The sequence below is a fragment of the Corapipo altera genome, unplaced genomic scaffold (genome assembly GCF_003945725.1).
Source record: "Corapipo altera isolate COAL_440 unplaced genomic scaffold, ASM394572v1 150, whole genome shotgun sequence".
In the NCBI taxonomy this organism is placed as follows: Eukaryota; Metazoa; Chordata; class Aves; order Passeriformes; family Pipridae; genus Corapipo; species Corapipo altera.
Genome location: NW_020884941.1, coordinates 2,955,087 through 2,970,344, shown reverse-complemented (window position 1 = coordinate 2,970,344; position 15,258 = coordinate 2,955,087). Strand labels below are relative to the sequence as shown.

Below are 15,258 nucleotides of genomic sequence, written 5' to 3'. Positions count from 1 at the left end.
AGACATGTTTTTCTCTCCATGCACACCAAAAAACCCCTACCTAACCAAAATTCATTTTGAGAGAGTCCTGTCTCAGAGGGTGAGCAAACTGGAAAGAACATACATTTCAGTCTTTTGATGTAAACCCCACTTGATCACATTGTCTTGCCATTTTCCCCCTTTAAGATGGCACATGCAGTGCAGCACTAAAAGAATTATTAAAGAAGGTAAAAATGCTTTCCAAACTGCATTAGTGTCTCCACAGCACCCATCCAGGAGGCATGGCAGATACATATGGACAGCTAACACAGTTCTCCAAGAGGTAGGAGAAACTTTAAACCAGAATTCTGTTTTTGAACTGCCTGCCCAGCATAGCTCAGAGCCAGCTCTCAGCCACAGCAGTATTGCTGAAACCCAACAGCATCAGCTGCATGCAGGTCAGTTTTAAAACATTTATAACCTAGGCCTGTGAAAACCCCATCAGCTCTTTTGAAGTCAGAGATCAAACCCACACTTCAAAATCAAGACATCTTGAGAAAATCTGGTTCAGGTACTTAGATAGAAACAAACTATTGCTGGGGAGCTTCAGTCACAGCAAAACAGTCACTAGAAATCCCCTGGCATTGGCAAGACCTGGATCAACTCTTTCCCATGGTACTCTTAGAGCTCTCAAGAGTAGCCACTGGTGTGTTCAACTGCTAAATATAATAAAAACAATAATCCAAGCAAAAAAAAAAAAATTACTAAACTCTCTTGTTTCTTCCTTGCTAGTTATTCCAAACATACATCTCTTTTCCTGATAATATTTTTTCCTGATGAGAACACTGCCCCTTTTAGCAATAGAGAAAAACTCTGGTAATAGAAAGTTGACTTCAGCTCTGTGACTGCATAGTAGGAATTCATATTCTCAGCATCTTACCAGGTGAACTGTACTGGAGGTGTCCCTTCAGTGCCCCAGTCCCCTGGCTGTATTCAAGGGCTCCCTTGGAAGCTGAATTTGATGCACCAACACCTGCCTGTCCTCCACAGCACAGGTGAGGGCACCTGCTTCTTCAAGGCACAACTAGTTCTTTATTAACCTCAGCAGTGCCAGACTGTCTCCTCTGCTGGGGTCAGCATTATCTCACCATTCACCTCCTGGTGGACCTTTTCAGTCCAACTCAGAATTTTTCAGTGGTGAGGGACACTGAACACCAGCAGGACCATAAAGACAAAATCAATTGCCACGAAGGTCTCAAGGTGACAGTGCCCAAAACAAAGCATGATACCCTCAACCATCTACTAAAACTCTGCTGAGATGAGTTGCCAGGATGTGCCCCTCACTCTGAAATGGAGGCTGCAACAGGATTTTCCTTTTCCTGCATCTTCCTGGGATACACATCCCCCACCTTAATACCCCCTCCTTTGACCATCACGTTACTAATGAAGTTATTTCACTCCGTGCATACAGAAGTTGCTGTGATGGATCAATGTGGATTAGGAAGGGTCAAAGTGATGTATAAACCCTATATAAATATTTCTATACAAAGGAGCGTGGTTTGTCAACAACTGCAAAAGGAAAGGCTTATGATTTTGTGGAAGTGCTCAGTTGTGCTTAGGAGAACCTTCAAGAAATTCTGCAAATCAAACTGAGGAAGTGCCTCCCCAAAGCCTAAATGGCTGCAGTGACAGGTCTGCATTCTCTGGGTTATGTGTTCAAACATCACTTAAGAATACAGGACAGTGAAAAATAATGGTCTTCAGGATACCCTCATATAAATTCATAAGATGTGAGAGAGCTTCTGCTCTCATATGAAGCAGAACCCAGCCCTCATCTGAATGGCAAGAGCACCAGACCATGTAAACAATCTCAAAATCGCAATCAGCGTCTCCTCCCTGTCACTCAGTACAGATCAATTCAAGGCAGTCAGGCCTGTAGTTCAATACTCCACCTGAAACAACAAAGGGAAAACATGGAATTTTCTTGACCCCTATCATCAGAAAAGAGCATGGGGACCTCTTGGCCCTTTTGCCAGAAAAAACTGAACTGTTGCAATTCAGATTTCACTCATCAGCCTTCTATTAAAGGAAAACAAGAAAGGTAATACAAGGACCAGAGTGTAAGATGTGCTGCTCCTCACTGCAGGCACTGATGTGGTGCAGGATGCCATCACCTACACAAGACACCTTTAGTCCCAGCAAAGCACTGGGTTTGGTATCCACCACAATTAGGCTTAGAGGGAAGAACTGCAATAGAAGTTTACAACTGGATGTTCTCCGCTGGCTAATCCACAAATTCAAGTAAGTAATTAGTACAGCTGGCAAGGACAAATATATTCATCCAAATGCCACAATTTCCTCAAAGACAGTTGTCAGATTGAGGCATTATTATGTTTTCTTAGAGTGATGTCAGTGATTTTTTCCCTGTCAGACTGAGAGGTTCAATGACCACCTCAGGGGAATGCAAAGCAAAAGTGTCCTACCCAGGGGAAGGGAACTCCCACACTCATTCAACCTCAAAGGATTCAAACAAAGGGGTCTGCAGAAGAGGTGAAGGGCAAAGACAGGGGAAAACACAACTCCTCCAACAGTGATCAACTCACTTCCTCAGCATATTATTTTCTGAGGCTTCATGTGGTAATGTCACTTCAGACCACCGTGCAAAAATTTCCGGAGCAGATCTGGGTTAGCAGGAAGCAGAAATGAGATGAGGCAGTGAGCTGTGAACTGAGGCAGCTGGATGCTCACAGCCACAGAAACATGCTTTCTGTGCCTTGGCTCATCCTAAGCACCATAATCTAATCTCTTTTGGGAAGCCCTGAGCCCAGCCAGGCCTTTACTGTCTTCCTGGGCAAAGTCATAGCGTGCGATGGAGCTGCAGCAAATCCCTGCTGTGTCTGTGTGTGACACCTCCCTAGTGACAACAGACCAATCACATTTACTTTTTAGCAGCTCAGACACATTTGAAGCCTGATGCTCCAGGGAATGAGGTATTTTTCTTGAGAACAGATTATTCTAGGAAGCTGCTGGCCCATTTTAAAAGAACACACAGATGTGACTGTAGGCAACTGAGGGTTTAGTTGGGTTTTTTGTGGCTTTTTGTGTGTTGGGTTCTTTTAAAGCTGTCCTAACACCCAGAGTCTGCTCCAGCCTCACCCATACTGAGGGTTCAAAATGGGCACTCCTTCCCCAGCTTTGCAGCCAAGGGAGTGTGTAATTGCTGATAACATAATAGCTGGCACATATCCCATCAGAGAAGTAGCTGCATTTCAGTGTTGAGTGGAGGATACTCTAAAGTTCTTAAGAAGAAGGAAACACACGTAGTGAGCCAAGGCTGCACAGTCACTTCCCCACACATCCAGGAGTCCAAACACACGAGCTGCTCACTATTGAGTAACTCCTGTGAAAGCTGACTGCTTAGATTTCAGATAATACTGTGTGAGCCACAGCAGCCTGCTACAGTTGCTGCTGTGCTGTGATCACAGACCAATCTGCAATTAATTTGGGGGTTTGGGATACCTCAGAACCTGTGCAGAATCTCCAAAAGAGGATGGGGTGTTTGGGGTTTTTTTTTAATAAGTTATTTTTAAAAGAAGGAAAATTGTGGTGGATTTATTCTACTAGAAAAGAATCCTTATCCTCCACAAAATGAAGTTATAAAATTAATAAAAAACCATCCAGAAGTAACGCAGATTGGTGAAATGACTGTAAATAACAAAATAACAGAAGATAACAACTATGCAAAGGGCCTGTAGTACCAACAGGCACAGTTCAGTTGTGTAAACCAACACACTGAACTTTACTAACTCCCTCTTCCTACGGGGCACAATCATTGTGGATTCTCACAGACTTACTCCTCGTGTGTTCATGTAGCCAGGAGCAACTCACTCGGCTCCAGCTGCCACGTTTGGGCAGAGCTTTCTCTAAAGCAGAGATTCCAATTACATTTGCAATAATCTCATTACTGCATCAGCCATAACCTGGTTAAGAAAGGGTCTAAGAGATCCCATTTTGGCAGTTGGGAAGCAGACAAAAGGGAGACACGCTTTGTTGTTTTAGTAACAGGAAGATCTGCAAACTGCAAGCAGATTTTGTGACACAAATACACCACGTTGTCCTACACAGGACAATTTTACTGTTTAAAACACATACAGTACAATTTGAAAAAAGTTTAGAGAATTTATGCATTTGTAAAACTGTCTCAGCAGTAAGCCAGACCAACGTTTTTACTTATAGTTTATGGTTACTTTCACATCACATGTAATTTAAAGATATGATCAGGAAAGCAATCCACTTTGTCGTCAGTGAGCTGGCCAAAACCTGTTTTGTAACACAAGACACTCAAATTGTTGTTTTGGAAGTACTTCATTCACATGCACTTCACCCAAGCTGATCCACACCAGCATTTCTCTTGTCCCTTGCAGTCTACCCCTCTATATATCTGCCACTGACCCTGCACCAGAACATCATTTATTTTCCTACATGTGCCAGCAAAAGATTGCTAAAGTCAATGACATTTCACCAGGGAAAGAACAGGATCAGGCCCTTATTATTCTTTGCAAGCTTATCTGACTGGGCAGAACAAATCAAAGAGGAGACAGCCAAAAAACCCCAAAGTGCTGGTCTTGGTTTCTCTGGGGGAAAGCAAGCTCCAGATAAGCTGTGCCTCCAATCAACACTGATTTCCATGAACAGCAATATGCTTCCCTGTGGTAATTGAAATGGAGCAATTCTCAAACAGCTTGCCAAGTCTCACCTCATTACCCTTTATGGATTGACCTCCAAAATTCCTTGAAGCTGAAATACAGGTCCCCCTTGCCTCTGCATGATAACTGTTTACCCCAAGAGGTTGGGGAGAGAGGGAGGGCATTAGAGAGCAAACTGCTCAACATGCTAGAACTGGAAGAAGAACCATTTCCAGGTTATTACTGGGACCCAAACCTCCACAGGCTTCTGTCTCCTTTGCTGGCCCATCTTTCAGACCGCCTGCAATGCCAAATTTGGATTACAAATCACACTCCCCACCCCCAACACTTCTTCTAAGAGTCGGTATCATTAGCTGTAGTGTGCTGCCCAGTATTCAAATAAGCATTTCTGCACTTGAAGGTTTAGCAAATTTTCTAATGAAACCTTGTTTTTCCTCTGTCCCAAATCTGTTATTCAAAATATCTACTTGCCATTCCACTCAACTCTTTTTACTACTTTTGCTCAGGCCTCAGTGAAACTTTGTGGTGTCAGTGAAAAGCAAGCTGTCAATGAAGAAGTGACTGAACATAGTACTTAGCATTTTATCCAAATATCCAAACCAGAGATATTAGACAAATGGAAGCACTTAGGAAAGATGGTAGAGCAATTAGTTCCACAAATTAGCAAGCTCCTCGCTTTCTTTGTCATCATCTTGTGTGGTGCTCACTGCTAAGCTTTAGGGCTCTGGCCCCTGGCTCTGGGAAATCACCAAGCTGAAATCACCCACCTCCAATGGTTTGGGCAGCCAGCACAGCATTCTAGTCTGTGCTCATCACACTGGGGGTATCCCCAGGGCTCTGCTGCAGCTTGGTCCTACTTGAGCTCCTGCAACACTCCCAAACTTTAGGCTTGCACTAATAATGTCTTTCACCTGCCCAGCCAGAGGTCACTGGCTGCCTGCGATGGGCCCAGGCCCTCCCACAGCAGTGGCAGCTGCACAGTGAGCTCAGCTCTGCTGCCAGAGAGACCACTGGGGGACTGTTGGTACTTAGGCAGGGATAAGCAGCTTTCCACCTGACCATTTACTTGCAGAATTCATAGCTCTCTGTCTGCTCACTCCACAGCAAAGTCAGTCTCACTTCAACCTCTGTGTCACGGATCACGACAATGAGCTTCACACAGACACATGAGGTGACACCAGCACTCCCCAGGGCTTCCCAGTACCAGACAACAGCTGTCTGGGCTGGTTTACACTCTCATTTCAAAGGCAGGTGCTTTGTGATTGCAGGAGAACCTGAACACTGGGGTAGGAAAAACTCCATGATCTGGGGTAAACTTAAGAAAAGTTAAAATAAAATCTATTTGCATGCCATTACCTACGGTAGGCCACAACATTAGCAACTGTTGTGGAAGAAGGAACAAGACCAACAGGACTTCAGAGTCCACTATAATCACTGGGGACATAAAGCAGAAGCTCCACAGATTCCATTAAACTCAGCTGGAGGGAAAGAGAAATCTGTCAGAGAAAGAGAGGGAGCTCTTCACTCCCCCTGACTAAGCAGGGAGTGGTAGCACAGGCATCTTGATAATCTCAAAAATCTCAAAAGCCACTAAATCACTGAAAAGCAAGGCAGGGTGGGGGGTTGCATTTAAACAGCATCTTGGCATCAGTGCTCCTAGGAAATCCACTGATCATCACAGCAAAGGATTAAAACTTGTACAGCAAATAAGAGTGAAATGAACTAAACAAGTTTCAGAGAATATCTAAACCTCATTATTGATCCAATGTAAGTCACAGATGGAAAGCAGGACCTGTGGCCAGCAGACTCTAAAATTGACAAACAATCTGCACATTATGGAAGTTCCCACATTTCAGCCCCTCAGAAGGAAGAATCACTACAGAGTGGACTGAAGTCTGCCTCAGCTGCTCAAAGGAAAGTTGTGCTTCTAAACAGGACTGGCATGTTGCCTCAGGAGTCTTTGAACCACTAAAACACTGCAAAGAACTTTTCAAATGACATCTTCAAACTAAAATCCACAGAATACAGTAGTGAGTTGAAGAAGTGCAGAATGAAGGAACTTGTCCAAGACCTCAGAAGATTCAAATAACTCAGGAACAGACTCTTGCAGAAACTGGTACAGAACAAGGCCCTTCCATGACGAAACACTGCATGCTTTCTTGGGGCTTTGCAAATAAGTAGTGTCAAGGTTTAGCTTAACAGCAGGAAATGTAGATGCTTGCCTATCTGGTCAGGCATTTAAGGCACACAAAAACTGAAGAACCTACAGCTCTAGGTAAGTAGAAGCTTTAAAATGGCATTCTGCTCAGCTGAGATAACAGGAATTTTGAGTTTTGCAGTTCACATGCATAAATTTCACCACTCTTTTCTCTGTCTACATCAAACTCACTAAAAATATAAAGAATGTTCCATGCTCTCCTGAAAGGGACATTCAGCACTCCCACACTTAGTAGCAGCTAAAATAAGTAAAACTTCACTCCCAATGGAATTAAATGACACATATCCCAAACTGACCTTGCACTGAGCACTGTGGTTGTTGGTGGCTGTCTAGAGAAAGAGCCTGGCAGGACACTCAGAGCACCATCAAGTCTCCTCACGTGAACAGAAGTCACTACGGGGGCACCTTGAGGGAAGCACCTGGGCAGGTAAATATTATTTATGTGGAGTCCAGACAGTTTCCATGTTGTTATGAGATAAAATCATTTCACACACAGAGCTGAGACAGCATGCACTGATTGTATGAAGCAAGCTACAAAGCCAAGCAACAACTCCAGTGTGTTCCTTCATTAGCAAATTGCCACTAGTTAAAAACTGACCCAGCCAAGGCCATTGTGAGGCCCCAACACTCCATAACAGCACTGTGCAGACTTCCCCTTGATTATAAGCACAAATGCAAAACAGGTTCTTCTTGTGTCTGTCTGCAACTAATGTTTAACAGTAGGCTGAATTTTAAAAATTTTGTTCTTCCTTCACAATCATAGTAAAGATATTCAAGCTTAATGCAAAGTTAAGATGAGATTTTTTTTCTATTCCCACTACAGGAAATTAGTGATACATAATTAATCCTAATATAAATATCTCTGCCCAGGCTCTATTAAGTACATTTAATAGAAAGTACAGCTATTACCAAATCTCAACCCTGAAGCTCTGATTCTGCTCCTTGAAAAAAACTGAAAGCCTACTACCTTGGTCTGATGTAAAGTTTTTGATAACCCATCTCCAAGAACCCAGATTCAACTTTTGGCTTGGACCTCATTCACTTGAGAGTTAGGTCCTTTTTTTGTAATACAAAAGGAAAACATCACTGGTCTGTGAACTCATGAAATAATTTGGACAGAACAGCACATGTCTGCTGACCAGGCTGAAGGTGCACTGGGGTGGCAGATCCAGACAGAAATGTCACATTGCACCTGCCCATAGCACATTCAGCATTATTATGGGAAGAGCCATCAAAGGCAAAGCCAGGAAGCACACAGAAATCTGAATGCACAGAGAAGTCAAACACTGTTGAACAAACCCCACTTGATGCTAATCAACATTAAGGCTGGCCAGAACCTGTCACTCGAACTCTGTTCAAGCAAAACTTCAGGGAAGCCTGGCAGAACCAGTGATTGAACCACAGGTGTGGGAAAAGCTGTCTGGATCTGTGAACTGCTTCTGTGTCATATGGTGATGGAGAACAATCCTCATCAGAGCATGGTAGTTGGGAATGGGAGCCAGCCAGCCAATCACACACGGGTCTCTCATGCCTTTTGTTTGTTTTATGAAAGAGAGGTTCTGCCAGTTGGTTTCAGATCAAAATTCTTCCTAATCAGGAAAGAAATAAAATTCGTATAAAATGATGCTCAGTAGGAATTAATCAGAAACACAGAATTCCTCCTGAAGGCATAAGCCTTTTTGGTTAAGTAAAAAGTTGCCACCCGCTAATGTGCAAGACAGCAGTGATTAGCCATCTGGTGAAAGTTCCTGCTAAGCTTGCCATGTCACCCCCTTTGCTGAGGAAAGCAGAAGGTGGATCAGTTACATTCTGTCCTTGCCTGCAATGTGTGGTCATCCTCAGGAACAAGACACAAAGCTTTCCAGCACAGCCAGGAATTGTAAGTGTTTCGACTTTTCAGCAGCCCTTTTTTTTTTTATCACTTCATCCCAGCTAAATTATTTAAAATAATCTATTGCCTTTCTCAAAGCTGAATTTATCCTCGAGCTTTATCAACCCATGTTATTTTTTGCCCCTTTGTTTCCTTCTGCAAAAACTGAAACTGCCAGGAGGCTTCCCAGTCATCTAAAGAGCATCAGTAAACAAGAGCAGAGACAGATGGCTGCAGCTCAGTTCAAAGGAGCACAAGACCCAGCCTCTCCCCTGCACTGCAAGTGCTACCCCTAAGATACAAACGGGCAGCAAAACCAGCAAGAATGCAGAGAGAAAACAGGGATGTACATCCAGTCTGGTAAGGAAGGATGTGAGGACAGGCTGCAGAGCTTCCACATACACTGAACATCCACCACAACCATCCAGCCTTCCAATAACACAACGGGATATGAGGATGGTGGTGGGGCAGGGAAGAGTTCTCCCTCTGTTGTTGCTCCCAAAAGTACTGCTGGCAAAAACAACTGGCAGGGAGAGTAGAACGAGGCATCTCCTTCCAGCAAAGTTACTTTTCTGAGAACTAATACAGCAAACTCACACAGCCTGAAAAAGTGACAACATTTGACAGGCCTCTCAATTCACCTACTACTTCAGGAACTTGGTCCCATTGACAAATAACATATTAACACCTTATTAAAATGAGAGATTCAAAGAGACAAAGAAAACCCACAAGAGAACTCACAGATTTAGAATTACAGAAGTCTGTCAAAACAAAACATTCATATTTTTTTTAATTCCTGGATTTGATTTTCATTTACTGCATAAATGACTACTGGTGGTGTTAGCACAAGATGCTATTTACATTTTGTGCCTTGCCTTGCTAAATAGATTCAGATGTCCACACACATTCAGTAAATCTATCTGAATTAACATAGTTCCTTGTATGCCTCTTCCACCAACTATAAATTCACTGTGATTCCACAGACACACCTGCATGCCTGAATGGCTTACATAGGAACGGGTTCAAACACTGCCCATTCTCCCCCAAACAAAAATTGTGATTCTGTTGAAACTGAATTAACATCTTTCCCTCAGGGCCTCCTAATATTCCAAGTTCTTCCCTCATTCAGTGATAGCAGAAAGCTTCAAGAACACGGTTGCACAATCATCACCTCCAATCAGCTCTAATTGAAGGCTGACACAAGACAGAACGAGAAACGAGCACTCCAATTAATACAGACAGGAAAAAACAAGATTGTGGGAGCAGCATCATTATCGGGAAAGCTCCAGCAAAACCCTCGGGTTGTAGCATGTTGGCACACTACCACCTCTGAGGTAGAGTTTAACTGCTCCTTAGTGCAAAAATACGAGGGAGGGAATGATCTGGTGGTGAATTTACCACAGCTGGTGAATACCTTCTAAAGTACTGGCCCCCTTTCACCTCAGTGTTCACACTGAAACTTTAAGAACTCATTAACATGGGACTCCACTGATTCTCTCCAGAGAGGCCTGAATTGACCCTTCTGGGAATCCAGGCTGACTTCCCAAAATGCAGCCTGACATATACTTCTGTTGGACCTTCCTGAAACAGCAGAACTACAAAATAAACACAGATTTCTCACATGAAACAGTTGCCTGCTCACAGCAATTCACCCAGGGTATCCCATTCTTTTCCACAATGCCATTCCCTGCTCTATACATTTAAAAGACTCAATGAAAAGCTGATACGCACCTGTATCCCCATGGAAACAGCTGTCCTGGTGACATCTCCCAGAGGGCAAATCTCCATCACTTGGCCAGATCTGTCCTGTTTTTCGTACACCCACAATAGTAGCCTCAGACACAATGACCTGCTGCTGCCTGTGCCGTTTTTGAGACTGGGGGGTTGGGGGACTGCTGCTGTCAAAGGACTGCTGAGAGTTCTGGGAGGGAGAACGGCTTTTATCCCGGTACATGCGGTAGGTGGTGGGGCTGGGGGAGACATGGCTGGACTGTCCTGAGGAGAAGTCTTCCTCACTGGAAGTAAGGTTTTCATTAGAGCTACAGTCAGGGGTATATCCTCCTCCAATGTCTTCAAAACTCCTGGGGGAATAAGATCTCCTGGGCCACGTGAGATGCTTTTCCTGGTCAGTCGTGCCCTGATTTCTCAGAATAGGTCCTTTGCCTTCTCCTTCCCCCATCATTCCACCAACGTAGATACTTTGATACGGCTGGAAGTCCATGGGCTGCCAAGGTGAGCGGTTGCTGCCATTGGCATTAATCAGATTATCTTTGAGAAACTTGGGGTTCAGTTCAGCATCCTCATATTCTCCATCATAGCCAAAGCTGCTCTCCGAGGACCTTCCCCTGTACGCAGGCCTCTGGAACTCGCTGAAGCTGGGTACCATGTTAGAAGGGAGGGAGTGCAAAGACTTTTTGCGTTCCATTTGCATGGCTTGGCTGCCAAGGGAGCTTATTTTATCAGAAACATCTTTGTCGTTGACCTTTACTAGACCCTTCTCATGATGATACTCCATGTTCACATAAAAGGGCTTTTCAACAACATCCTTGTTATCTCCAGAAGAATGCGAGTTAACCTTTTTCATTCTCTCAAAATTGGACCTCAGGGCTGCCACACTGGTGCTGTTCCCTCTCTCCTTAGGTTCAAATGATCCCTCCTTCTCAGCAGATCCCACCAGCCTACGAGTGGAAGCCGATCTGTGTTTTGAAGGAGAGCCATCAGTATCACAGCGATTCTCCATATCTTCCACAACTCTCTTCAGTTTCTCCTCCCCGTAGTACTTGGACCTGTCCTGCTCTCCTTCTCCGTGATGGGGGCTGTCCAAAGGGGACAGGTCTGACCCATCACTCTGGGTAGACAGCTTCCGCAGAGAGGGGATCCTGGGTTTGAACTTTTCCTCCCCGTGGTGTGACTTGCTTTTTTCATATTCCTCTTGGTCAGCAGACTGGTGATGATGCAGGTCCTGGATCTGCTGCTCTGCACCCCCTTCAGGCAACTGAGAAACACGTTTAAAACCCCATCTCTGTCTATCATAGCTTTTTTTCTCCTTTGCCAGAAGAGTCTGCAGGTAAATCATGCGGAACCTCTCCTTGTTCACCTCCATCTCCAGTCTCCGGATAGATGCTTTGCACATCTCCAGCTCCTGTTCAATATCTCCCACAGATTTCAGCTCCATTTTAGGAGGCTCAGAGTCTGCAAATTGTGCTTTCCAAGCCTCCACAAACCCCACAGGGTCCACCATTTTGCATACGGGAGTAACTGGAGAATACGAGAAGGAGGCTGGAGAGAGAGAGGTGGACAGAAAAAAACCAACCGGATCTCACATGTAGAAGCAGAAACAGCTCCGGCGGGGTCAACTCAGCGCGTCTCTTCCACGGTCCATGCAGCGGCACTGGGAGGCGAGCGGCGATCCTCCCTCGCGATCCTCTCTCCTTCAGCCTTTGCCGGCCCCAGCCCCGCGTCCCCTCGCTACTCTCTCCCCGGCATGACTGATCGCTTGCTGGCGAACAACAATGCTTCCACCCCGGCGATCCCCGAGCACTTCAAAGTGGGTGGACAAAGGAGCAGGCTCGGGGCGGGGGCGGGAAGGTAAATATCGCCCCCCACCCGCCTCCTGCCGCCGCCGTCCTGGGCACGGTCCTCGGCGCAGCCACGCTCCGTCCTCCTCCGCTCCGTCCTGCCTCGCCAGCCCCCGTGTTGTGCTTTCTCTTTCTCTCTCCTCCTTTCCCCCTGCCCCTTTCCCTGTCTCCTCCTCCCGGCTATTGTGCTGTGCTCCGGGCGCACACGCCGGGCTCGGAGCGGCGCTGCGGCGGCGGGTCCGGGCCGAGCTCCGGCGCTACCCGGCCGTGCCCGGGCGCACCGCGGCCCCGCGGGAGCCCCCCCGGCGGCGCGGCAGCCGCTGCCCGCGGTGGCCCATCGCGGCCCGGCCCCGGCGCTGCGGAAGGGGAGGAGAGCGAAGGACCCGGCGCAGGCACTGACACGGCGCTGGGGCCTCTTAAAGGGGCAGCCGGGCCGGCCGGGCCGCGGGACCCCGCGGGGCTGGGGGGGCCCTGCCCCTTCCCCGCGGCTGCCCCGGAGACAAAGGCGGGGATGTGCGAAGTCGCGCTTGCAGCCACAGGCCTGGACATCATCGCACCATAGAGACATGGCTATGCCTAAGCCTGAGCATAGCGTGCACACAGCGTATAGGGAGGTATCCATTCTCGTCCATACAGCCATGCCCTCATATATTATGTATAAACACCAGCACGTCTCTGTGCTCTCTCTTGCGCTCGCAGCAAGGCTCTCCCCCCAGGCACTGATGCACCTCACCTTCAAAGGTCATGTTTTCCCCCACTCATGTGAGTGCTGCTTGGTAGCAGGCTTGTCATTCCCTCAAGCTGACCTTCCTCACCAATAAATGACAAGCTGGTTTCTGAGATGGGCAAAATAACTATGAGACCAGCAATAACGCCTGCTTTGTTCTGCATTAGTCTCACTTTTGCCCTGTGTATTATCCTAGTCCAAATAACTCAGAGTCCCATGCCCCAGCTCTGGGTGAAGGGTGGCAAATGATTTAAACAAAAGTCTGGCTGCCGAGTACTGCTCCTTCTGAAATCACAGAACATGATCTTGCTTAAGCCCTGCATCCCTTCCATGTGTTAATTAAACCTCTGAAAAAATGGTAACAAACACAACTGAAGTTTCATCTTGCCTGTTTGGATGACCGGTAAAGGTGAGAGATGTACATCTCCTATGCTCCATAAACCTGCTGCTTTCATATCTGCAGTGAGGTGTATCTTTTCTGGTACTTGTTAGAAAAGAGGGTGGGATATAGCCCTGACAAGAACTAACAGAATCCCATAAGAAGGAAAAGCACAACTTCACAGGAGTAGCTCTCTTACCTTTGAGATATGTAGTGTTTCAAAATCCAAGTTTTTCTCTTCATGCATTTTTATATGCCAAACAAAATATTTTTGGGTATTTTCAGACACATCACAAATGGCTAATCATTCCATTTTGCATAGTTCATCCCTCTCAGTTTTTGTTTCCTGGCTTTAACCTCTTTTCCTGCATTTGTTTCCTCAGCTTTTAACACATAACAGGCTTTGGCTGACCTATATGGAAAACAGATTATAATCTAAATCATAATAAAATCTATATGTTCAATAAATAACTCTATAAATCTTTCAAGAAATCTCAATCTATTACAGAAATAAAATAACTTGCCTTTTCCCCGTTGATATTATTTGTTTGCTTAGTGCCATTTGGACCAATGAAATTCTGACATGCAATGTATTTCTGGAATCTGAAGCCTCAGACTGCATTGGCATGGTTCTAACAAAGGCAGGTATGTTACATCCTAGGGATGTGTTCTGAATTCATACAGTGCTTTTACTGAGGTCTCACCATCCTGGTTTTTTATGACTGTTTTCTATTTGGGTCCTCAGTGGTGCCCTTTCTGGAGGGAGTAAGAATTCCTGTGAGTCAGATGAGGGATTTCTATGTGCACACTTAACTTTTAAGTGAATAATACTGTTAAACAACTACAGCCTCTTTATCTATTGAAGTGCCACAACATCAGAAATTCCTCTGGGAATTCAAGGGCTCTCTGAATTTTTGCTGACACTTTATGCATTCAGCATTTTAATAGGATACAAAATTTCATTAAGACGATGGTGGTAGACACGTACCTGTGATTTGAGACTGAGAATCCTGCGATGAGGGGCTAAACTATGGACAGAGTGCCCGGCACATCCCTCTGCTGGCCTGCGAGAGATCGCGCAGCCCTTCCGAGCCGGCACGGATCTCATCCTGCAGTGACCTCCGAGCTCCCTCTTGTGGGAAGAGGAGCCGCTTGGTTTAGGGAAAAGCTCGCGAGCTGTCACTGAGGAACTGTCCTTCAGCCCGATCCCACGCGAAAGAACAGGAGGTTTTGTAAGAAAAAAAAAATAACTGTAAAAACAAAATAACTGTATGACATAAGCTGAGCTTTTAAAATGAGAATTAAAATATGATATCTGATTAATCTATGCCTGAAACTAAGCAATTGGATTTTTGTAAATACAAAGAACTCTGGGAGAGTTTGACAAGGCTGGCAAGTCTTGAGACATTCCATGCAGTATAAATCATTCTATGAACCCAGAAATAAAGGAACTCTCCTTCAAATTCAGAGAATGGCAATTTCTCACTGTGAGAACAACCTTCTGGCCAAAACCACAGGAAGCTGAGCAACCCTCTCCAATACCAAATACAGATTCTCCTACAACTCACCAAACACTTCATTTCAACTCTCCTGCTCAGAGGATGTGATAAAGAGCAGGGTTCAGAGCATTCACTCACCAGTGCATTGTATTAGAACAACCTCTAACTATTGGTGGAAACCTGAAAAGGCACAGAGGGGACAGATTTATTTGTGAAGAATGGACTCCAGTCACACCACAAGGCAAACCTGAGCTGGGACCCAACAGGGCTCAGAAAGGTCTGAATCACATGACCTATGTGACTATAAATCATAATATCCTGAG

The 15,258-nt window shown here is 45.4% G+C and overlaps 1 protein-coding gene across 3 annotated transcripts in view; it reads right to left on the bottom strand.

Annotated features, from left to right (window-relative positions):
- Nucleotides 1-15,216, bottom strand: part of BCR (BCR, RhoGEF and GTPase activating protein) — a 101,638-nt gene extending 86,422 nt beyond the window's left edge. Inside the window, exons 1-2 of one of the 3 annotated variants that reach the window (XM_027661537.1) lie at nucleotides 14,425-15,216; nucleotides 13,654-13,848 (exon numbers count right to left, since the gene is read on the bottom strand). In XM_027661537.1, coding sequence (XP_027517338.1) covers nucleotides 13,654-13,679 — 26 coding nt within the window. In that variant the 5' untranslated portion in view covers nucleotides 13,680-13,848; nucleotides 14,425-15,216. Of the gene's footprint in view, nucleotides 1-10,483; nucleotides 12,610-13,653; nucleotides 13,849-14,424 lie in introns of those variants that run through there. The other 2 variants (XM_027661536.1, XM_027661535.1) reach the window with 2 other exon arrangements.
- Between the last annotated feature and the right edge of the window lie 42 nt (nucleotides 15,217-15,258).